This window comes from Oncorhynchus mykiss, chromosome 1 (genome assembly GCF_013265735.2).
Source record: "Oncorhynchus mykiss isolate Arlee chromosome 1, USDA_OmykA_1.1, whole genome shotgun sequence".
Lineage (NCBI taxonomy): Eukaryota > Metazoa > Chordata > Actinopteri > Salmoniformes > Salmonidae > Oncorhynchus > Oncorhynchus mykiss.
Genome location: NC_048565.1, coordinates 19,114,974 through 19,125,285, shown reverse-complemented (window position 1 = coordinate 19,125,285; position 10,312 = coordinate 19,114,974). Strand labels below are relative to the sequence as shown.

The window sequence follows — 10,312 nt, the reverse complement described above, 5'->3', positions numbered from 1 at the left end:
CAGGTCCAGGGCAGATTATTTATTAACTATGGCAGATTGGTTAAAGGAGAGGGGGTTTTCTTATCTGTTTTCCTAGGCTTTTCTAGCATTGGGGTGGCAGGTAGCCTAGTGGTTAGAGTGTTGGGCCAGTAACCGAAAGGTTGCTAGATCGAATCCCTGAGCTGACAAGCTAAAAGTCTGTCATTTTACCCCTGAACAAGGCAGTTAACCCACTGTCCCTAGGCCGTCATTGTTCTTAACCGACTTGCCTAGTTAAATAAAGGTTCAATTAAATTCTAGCTCTTGGAACTAAGGCTGAAAAACATAATGGCCCCCAGCTAGCTGTCAGAGAGTTGGGGTCTCCATGTATCGGCCCCAACAGGGAGAAGGCATACGGGAGATCCCCTTACAGATACCTCTGACAACTATGGACCCCCAACTCCCCTTTAAGGGTGTGTGTGTGTGCACATGTGGAGTGTAAGCATTCTCCAACATCATGAAGCATTAAACTAGCACTGGAGACCCTCCACAGCTGGCAAGGGATATCCCATTATTTCCAGAAATTCTCTTTAAAGAGGGGGTAGCACAATTGTCCTAGTGAAAACACGTGCTGAAATATGCTGCTAGTGACAACATGTGCAACCTTTCTGCTCTTAACATGCCATGTTCTTGTTAAGAAAACATGTCAATTCAGTCACTCGTTGAAAAAGTAAAAGACAACACTAGTAAATACCCCAAAAAGAATGCACAAATATAGATACAAATATTGGAGGGTTCAATTTGTGAGACGAGCATATCTTCAATACGTCTCCATGTCCCATTTTCATCCTTAAAGGGAAACAGCATTTCATTTCAGTACTTCCATTAGTATAAGGTAAATACAAACTTACCTAGGAATTTCCTGTTATTTCATACGGAGACAGTTAACATTCCGAACGCAGGACTTGCTTGGGTTTCAAGTAATATGTCCAGAAATGAGTGGTCTGTTGGCACAGAATTATTTTCACACGTGCAGCTGTATCCTTGAAATATAGACGGCTGTAATTCACAGCCCATTTTATTGCCTGGTGTTGCTTTTTGGCAGGTCTGGCGTTTGGGGGACCATCAATGAGCATCTTGTCTAGAGGTTTAGATCTACAGTATTTACTAATTTGAGGGAGTTTTAATTCAAAAGGTCAAGAAGTATGAACCAACACCCCTGGGGGGTAAATTAAGTCTATGAATCTTTGGCTGGTTCATATAAAAAAGTATATTTTGTATTTCAGATTCTTCAAAGTATCCACCCTTTGCCTTGATGACTGCTCTGCACACTCTTAGTATTCTCTCAACCAGCTGCAGGAGGTAGTCACCTGGAATGCATTTCAATTAACAGGTGTGCCTTGTTAAATATTAATTTGTGGAATTTATTTCCTTCGTAATGCATTTGAGCCAATTTGAGCCAGTTGTGTTGTGACATAGCCCTATTTGGTAAAAGACCAAGTCCATATTATGGCAAGAACAGCTCAAATAAGCAAAAAGAAACGACAGGCAATCATTACTTTAAGACATGAAGGTTGGTCAATACGGAACATTTCAAGAAGTTTCTTCAAGTGCAGTCGCAAAACCCATCAAGCACTATGATGAAACTGGCTTTCGTGAGGACCGCCACAGGAAAGGAAGACCCTGTGTTACCTATGCTGTAGAGGAGTTACCAGCCTCAGAAATTGCACCCCAAATAAATTCTTCACAGAGTTCAAGCAACAGACACATCTTAACATCAACTGTTCAGAGACTGAGTGAATCAGGCCTTCATGGTAGAATTGCTGCAAAGAAACCACTACTAAACGACACCAATAAGAAGAGACTTGCTTGGGCCAAGAACACAAGCAATGGACCGGTGAAAATCTGTCCTTTGGTATGATGAGTCTAAATTTGAGATTTCTGGTTCCAACCACCGTGTCTTGTGAGACTCGGATGATCGAGATGATCTCCGCATGTGTGGTTCCCACCGTGAAGCATGGAGGAGGTGGTGTGATGGTGCTTTGCTGGACACTGTCAGTGATTTATTTAGAATTAAAGGCACACTTAACCAGCATGGCTACCACAGCATTCTGTAGCGATACGCCATCCCATCTGGTTTGCACCTGTTTTTCAACAGGACAATGACCCAAAACATACCTTCAGGCTGTGTAAGGGCTATTTGACCAAGAAGGAGAGTGATGGAGTGCTGCATCAGATAACCGACCTCCACAATCACCAGACCTCAACCCAATTAAGATGGTTTGGGATGAGTCGGACCCCAGAGTGAAGGAAAAGCAGCCAACAAGTGCTCAGCATATGTGGGAACTCCTTCAAGACTGTTGGAGGGACCGCTGAGTGCTGAAGCACGAAGCAACACTCACTACCGATTTCAAAACTGGAAGCAACGTCAGCACAAGAGCTGTTCGTCGGGAGCTTCATGAAATGAGTTTCCATAGCTGAGCAGCTTTTTTCCGGATGTCCCAATCGGAAAGGGGATTCATCAGAGAAAATTACTTTACCCCAGTCCTCAGCAGTCCAATCCCTGTACCTTTTGCAGAATATCAGTCTGTCCCTGATGCTTTGTCTGGAGAGAAGTGGCTTCTTTGCTGCCCTTCTTGACACCAGGCCATCCTCCAAAAGTCTTTGCCTCACTGTGCGTGCAGATGCACTCACTCCTGCCTGCTGCTATTCCTGAGCAAGCTCTGTTCTGGTGGTGCTAAAGTTGAATCAACTTTAGGAGACGTCCTGGTGCTTGCTGGACTTTCTTGGGCGCCCTGAAGCCTTCTTCACAACAATTGAACCGCTCTCCTTGAAGTGCTTGATGATCCGATAAATGGTTGATTTGGGTGCAATCTTACTGGCAGCAATATCCTTGCCTGTGAAGCCCTTTTTGTGCAAAGCAATGATGACGGCACATGTTTCCTTGCAGGTAACCATGCTTGACAGAGGAAGAACAATGATTCCAAGCACCACCCTCCTTTTGAAGCTTCCAGTCTGTTATTCGAACTCAATCCGCATGACAGAGTGATCTCCAGCCTTGTCCTCGTCAACACTCACACCTGTGTTAACGAGAGAATCACTGACATGATGTCAGCTGGTCCTTTTGTGGCAGGGCTGAAATGCAGTGGAACTGTTTTTTTGGGGATTCAGTTCATTTGCATGGCAAAGAGAGACTTTGCAATTAATTGCAATTCATCTGATCACTCTTTATAACATTCTGGAATATATGCAAATTGGCATCATAAAAACTGAGGCAGCAGACTTTGTGAAAATGTATATTTGTGTCATTCTCAAAACTTTTGGCCACAACTGTACTCAGTGCACGTGCAAAAGGAAAATCAATTAAATAAAAAAAAACACCACAAAAAAACATGAGACCTATTTATTTAAATGAAATGTTTATTCTAGTAAACAATGACCATGTACATAGGATTAACATTTAAAATAAATCCAAGCATTTTTTTTCTCTTAGTGTATAGTCAGTCATATATCCTCAAAATGTTTTAAGTTGTACATTTTTTCACTTCTTATGGGACAAATATAACAGACATAATATACCGTTTAAGACAGCTTTGATTATTTCTTCTCATCTACAGCGGAAAGACAATTAAAGGCAGACCAAAAGAAAAAGGAATGCATCGAGCTTCAGAAGACAGATCAGTTGTCAGAAAAACAAAAGATAAGTCCTCTACAATCTGTTTAGGCTTGTATTAGGCCTCTGCATGTACCTCTGAATGTATGATCAAACTCAGCCAAGTTGGGGCAGAGGGCACTCGTATTAAAAGCATAGACATATTAAAAGTCCAATGGGATTCACATGTGTTTTCAGCACACGAACAACGAGAAAAATACGAAATAAAATCTATTGCACGATGTAGGTATCAAAGACAAAATACAGCATGAGTGGTAAGTATGTAGAGAACACTAGGTAGTGTTGGGCCCTATTTCAATACTCTCAAAATGCATCCTTCCATCCTGCCTCCCTAATCTGACATGATTGGTTGGGTGATTGGGATACATAATGGAACCCTTTCTTTCACCAATCCAACAGTGTCAGATCAAGGGAAGACCTATTCAGTTGCACAACTGACTGATTTCAAGCTAAATGTGTCATCCGCATTTAACCCAACCCCTCTGAATCAGAGAGGTGCTGCCTTAATTGACATCATCAGCACCCGGGGAGCAGTTGTTGTTGGGGGTTAACTGTCTTACTTAAGGGCATAATGACAGATTTGTTTCCACCTTGCCGGCTCAGGGATTTGAACCAGCAACCTTTCAGTTACTGGCCCAATGCTCTTAACCGCTAGGCTAACTTCAAAGAATGGAGCAAGAAATGATGGATGTATTTTCAAGGCATACAAAAAGGGCCATGAAATGACCAATGAACAGAGAGCTGTGGCTGAGTCTCCGGCCAACCAAACACCCTCACTGTGGATTTCCCCTAACCTGAAGGTACACTACAGGGGTTCTGACATACAGCATGCTGGGTAAGGGCGGGAGTGTTGGCATCCCAAGCTTCGAGTCTGACCTGTGATTAAAACACCACAGGTAGGGCCAAAAAGGTCAAGGGTCAAATGCAGACGACCACAGGTCACATGTCATTCGATTTATGTTAAAAGTTAGGGTTAGGGGTACTCTTAACTCCTCCTCCACATTTACTGGATTGGTTGAACAGTGCAGAAGAGAACCTCCCCCAACAGTTTTTTTTCTTCTCGTCAAGACCAGTGCATCTTGTTTCAGGCATTTCTTTTACCCCTGCTTCGTTAGATTACCCTATCCCGAACCCAAAAGACCAAATTCCCTCACGTTGATTACTTTTTTCTACGTTGACTCAATGTCATCACATACATTTTTTTGTTAAAATGGAAACAACATTGATTCAACGTGGAAACAACATTGATTCAACCAGTTTTTGCCCAGTGAGTCAGCTATATACAGCAGCACAGTTAAAGGTCAGATCTGTACAAGAACAGGTTCTTCACATATAATATAATTACACTGTTTTAACCACTAGAGCAAAGAAGTTTGATATGTAAACATTAACAAATAAATGTTACAGAGAGATGGTTTCTATTTCCACCTGGTGGCAGCGTTAACGGCCCATACCACTGAATTGTAACTTAAATCATGTCCTTTCCCAACCCAAAGGGGATGTAACTTTCATAATTCATTTTCACAACATCCCATATAGTTAGGTGAGGTCTTTTCCCTCAGACTAGTACAATAGTAGGTGACAACAATGACATTACATGGAAGCTTATAAAAGTCAATGTAGGACACATACAGTTCAGTACAACAGGAAAAGACAGAACACAGGGGCAATTCATGTAAGTGTCCTTTTCATATGGTTAGGACCTCAGCTGCTATTATCATCATCTCTATTTAGTTCAATTCAAAGCTTAATTAAGGTGAAAGTGAAGTAAAACCCACAGGTGTAATGTGCTAAGCAGGCAGTACCATCAGCAAGGAGTTTCAAGTAAAAGACAAAGCAGCTATAAATAAAAGTGGTTGAGCCCAAGTTGTAACATCAAACTATGACACACTGTACCGTAAACAGCGGAATATTCCAGTTATAGCTGTGAAACTCATGTGACCTAATGAACTTGCATATTATTGATGGTTAGCTGAAGAAAACCACAGGCCATTTCTAACTTTCTTTAACCTCTCTGCAGCTTGTGCTTGTAGGTTTGTAATTTTTGGCAGCTTTTTTCAACTAGAATCGTAATAAACAAAATGTTTCTGTCTTTTAACAAATAATACCTAAAATAATAAAAATAACACATCACATAGTGAAAAAAAATATCATAAAAAAACTCCATAATAAAACTTGAAATAATTTCCCTCATCTCGCCTTTTTTGGTTGTTGTTTGATATACATCACAGCTTTGTGAACTTACTTGAACTTTCAGAGGAGGCACAGCTAAGTACCCATTCCTTCTTCCTATGTTCGCTGAAGAAGCACTGAATTATTGTCAAAACAATGCATCTACTATCTCACACTCAAAGAGAAAGAAAATATATCTGTACAGTTTGTTCTGGTCCAAACAGACCTCTCTCTCACACAACACTTACAGTAGCCAGTCAAAGAAGAACCCTGCCACTGGCTTGCCACATTCACATAATAAACCAATACTAAAATAATGTCTCAATCTTAATAAGCATTCCAGCATAACCTTTAGGTATTCCCTTTTTCACATCTGTCAGAGCTCCAGCTGCGATTCATGCTCATTCACCAAACCAACACATATTATGTTCATCTTTACATCTTTCATGTTGAGCCAGCCTCTATAGTGCATTTAAACAGTGCATCAGTTAATTCTAAAACCACGGGTCATCATCTTTTCCCCTCCCCACCTATCAATTAAAAACAGTAAGAGAGATTGTGATTGTTGGCTTCAATCTCCCACTCCAACTCCAACCTACCACCGTAAAGTCAAATCCAGTTCCATTTCCACCAGTGATGTAGTGGTAAAAAAATAGGTTGGTCAACTCTGATCACCGGTCGTGGTGAAAAAAGTTATGCATTTGTCCGCAAAAGGTGGATTAACTGTCACAAAAAAATAAAAAAGGTTGGTAAACTGCATTTACTTGCGTTTCCCCTCCACTACATCACCACACCACTGGTTTCCACAGGGCCCAGGATAACCCCTAAAGTTCTGTTTTGTATTTTTTTTTGCTTTGAGAGTTTGTCCATCCAGAGATTGTGTGGTGAGGTGTGTGTTTCTGTGTGTGCGTATCAGATGGCGTGTGTATGTGTGTTGTGGCAGTGGTGTGTGTCTGTGTGTGTGGTTAAGGAAGCGGACATGTGTTGGGCACATCGGCCCTGAGAGAAATGGCCAGCTCCAGGTCCTTCACAGTGTGATGGGGTATGGTGTGTGAGTCGTACACGCATGTGTATGTGCACAAGTAATGCTAGTAAGAGTATGTCTATCTGTGTGTTTGTCTATATGTGTCTGTATCTCTATGTGCGTGGGCATCCCACTGGGCACAGAATTCAGTTCAACGTCTAGTTTTGATTTACATTTCTTTGAGTTGTCAACTAACGTGAACTCAACATGAAATCAACAAAAAATATGTCATTGGATTGGATTTAGGTTAAAAGTTAGTTGAAAAAAAAAACTAAATACCCTTATGTTACTGACTTTTTACAAATCCAATGAGTTTTCAACGTTAATTCAATGTCATCACATGTATTTATTTTTTGTTGAAATGATGTGGAAACAACGTTGATTCAACCAGTTTTTGTGCAGTGGGATGTGTGTGTGTGTGTGTGTGTGTGGGTGTCCAGTCCAGTCCAGGTCACCCGTGGGACATCTCGGCCTTGCTGAGAGCGATGGCCAGCTCTAAGTCCTCTTGCTCCTGCTGCCGGAGCCTCTTCAGCCGCTCCCGCTCCGCTCGCTCACTCTCTCTCTTCGCCCACTCCAGTTGCTGAGCCTCATTTCCAAACTACAGAGAGAACAGGAGAGAGGCATTTAACATACAAATGATTCATCCCTCACACCATATACAAAACACATACATTAGAAGGTGTCTTGACAGATTATTGCATTATAGTGAACCTTACACTGTATATAAAGGGTAAACTTCCATGTTTGCCTGGCTACAGTAAGAGGATATAAATGACTGTAGTTTTCATAGTCACCATCTACTCTTACAACGTATACACACATATTAACACACATCAGCACACACACAAAATATACACACCACTAGACACACACTAACTGACCTATCCCTATCCTTACTTTAATATTCAATTCAAGTGTGTTCTGCTGTTGGAGGAAAGGTGCTTCTTATTGTTAAACCTAAGTGGTTGTGCTCAGAGCCTAAAGTATGAGACCAAAACACAAAACAAGCCACTATTCAATTTGACCGCATGTTCAAACATTCTTACCTTAACCTTTTCTGGTCCTGCGAGAGAAAAATGAATGATAAAACACCAAAGAAATAATTCACCAATCGCACATCACCATCCATTTTTACACCGAGCACACTTCGAAACACCACAAGATACAACTAACTATGACAAAGCAACATGGAGGACTTTTCAGTTTGGTCCCAAGTGAAAATGAACCAGCAACTAAAAGCATATTTAAGATAACATGCAACAGTGACATGCAGGGAGAAAATGGAAAGGAAGAAAGTGACATTTTCCTAATCTGTTAAAGTGATAGTATGAGATCTAGCCTGTGTAAGGATCACAGCAAAGTAGAGCTAGGAACTCTCCCATGCATACCAAAACACACATATCTGGAGACACTGCTTTACCATCCTTAGATCTGATTCAGATGTCAGACTCAAATGAGCGCCTTCAATTCTGACTCACCAAAATAAGTATGGAACAGAATCCATTGAGGCATTTAATAGATACATTACATTTGTTTCAAATGATTCATCATTCAATTCAGGGGCCAAGTTAATATATGATTATATATTATAATTATATTATTATATGATATGGTATTTTTCTAGATAATATCTTTATTGTGGAACACCATGCCTCTTTAGTTTCAATAAAATCCAGGCAGCTGATTCTGTTCAAAATGTTTTGGTTACTTTGGGAGTAATTTGGCACAAGTCAGAGATGGTAAAGTAGGATCTATGCTACCAATGTCATGCAGCAGACCAACACTAACCAGGCTGAGCAAACTAAGCCTCAAGAAAAGACAAACTGATACTGCATCTACACACTAGTAGGACACACATCACTGATACACACCATAGACATGCTGGGTAAGAACTCAGGACTGAGAGCTGAGTAGTGATACTGCTGCTTCCCATGTCAACAGATCCCACAGCCAGACCAGTGACCTGGAGCTGTCAGTCACTAAACCACACCGGATTGGCTTCCCTCTCTGGCCTAGCCTGGCATAGGGCACACTGACTGACTTACTGACTCACTGACTTACTCACTGAATTACTTAATAAGGGACTGATGACACACTGACTGACTGACTTACTGACTGAATGACTTAATAAGTGACTGACTGACTGACTGGCTGACTGAGTGACTGACTGCTGATGATTGGAGCTAAGTATTCAAATATGAGTATGCTGGATTATGGCTTCACTGAGTACATTTACATGCACACTAACCATTTTAGATTAAACTGATTATGGTAGTAGGCCGAGTATGGTAATAGTCATGTAAACACTTTACTCTGTTTATCTTAATTGGCGTAAAATAAAAAACGAAGTAAGCATACGCCGATTATAACACCTAGTGCAAGCCTCCCTCTTATCTGCAAGTGAGTTCAAAAAACTGAATTATGCATCTTAGAAACACACTACATGGCCAAATGTATGTGGACACCACCTCAAATGAGTGGATTTGGCTATTTCAGCCACACTCGTTGTTGACAGGTGTATAAAATCTAGCAGACAGCCATGCAATCTCCATAGACAAACATTGGCAGTAGAATAACCTTACTGTAGAGCTCAGTGACTTTCAATGTGGCACCGTCATAGGATGCCACCTTTCCAACAAGTCAGTTTGTTACATTTCTGCCCTGCTAGAGCTGGCCCGGTCAACCGTAAATGCTGTTATTGTGAAGCGGAAATGTTTAGGAGCAAAAAGTGGTGGTAGGCCAAACATAAGCTCACAGAACGGGACTGCTGAAGTGCGTAAAAATAATCTGTTCTCGGTTGCAACACTCTCTACCGAGTTCAAAACATTCTCTGGAAGCAATGTCAGCACAAGAACTCTTAGTCAGGAGCTTAATGAAATGGTTTTCCATTTGGCCAAGCAGCCGCACACAAGCCTAAGATCATAATGCGCAATGCCAAGCTTCGGCTGGAGTGGTGTAAAGCACCCCGCCATTGGACTCTGGAGCAGTGGAAACGCGTTCTCTGGAGTGATGAATCACGTTTCACCATCTGGAATTCTGAAGGACGAATCTGAGTTTGGCGGATGCCAGGAGAAAGCTACCTGCCCCAATGCATAGTGCCAACTGTAAAGTTTGGTGGAGGAGGTTCAGGCTCCTTATTTCCAGTGAAGGGAAATCTTAACGCTACAGTATACTATTAGATTCTAGACGACTCTGTGCTTCCAACTTTGTGGCAACAGTTTGAGGAAGGCCCTTTTCTGTTTCAGCATGACAATGCACCCGTGCAGAAAGCAAGGTCCATACAGGAATGGTGTGGAAGAACTTGACTGGCCTGTACAGAGCCCTGACCTCAATCCCATCAAACACCTTTGGGAATAATTGGAACGCCAACTGCGAGCCAGGCCTGATCGCCCAACATCAGTGCCTGACCTCACTAATTCTCTTGTGGCTGAATAGAAGGAAGTCCCCGCAGCAATGTTCCAACATCTAGTGGAAAACCTTCCTAG

The 10,312-nt window shown here is 41.7% G+C and overlaps 1 protein-coding gene across 8 annotated transcripts in view; it reads right to left on the bottom strand.

Moving 5' to 3' along the window:
- Positions 1 to 3,360: 3,360 nt before the first annotated feature.
- eps15l1a (epidermal growth factor receptor pathway substrate 15-like 1a) overlaps positions 3,361 to 10,312 on the bottom strand; it is a 30,701-nt gene continuing 23,749 nt past the window's right edge. For 4 of the 8 annotated variants that reach the window (XM_036962172.1, XM_021578432.2, XM_036962205.1 and 1 more), the window contains one exon: positions 3,361 to 7,425. In XM_036962172.1, coding sequence (XP_036818067.1) covers positions 7,279 to 7,425 — 147 coding nt within the window. In that variant the 3' untranslated portion in view covers positions 3,361 to 7,278. Of the gene's footprint in view, positions 7,426 to 7,873; positions 7,891 to 10,312 lie in introns of all 8 variants that reach the window. The other 4 variants (XM_036962367.1, XM_036962239.1, XM_036962420.1 and 1 more) reach the window with 2 other exon arrangements.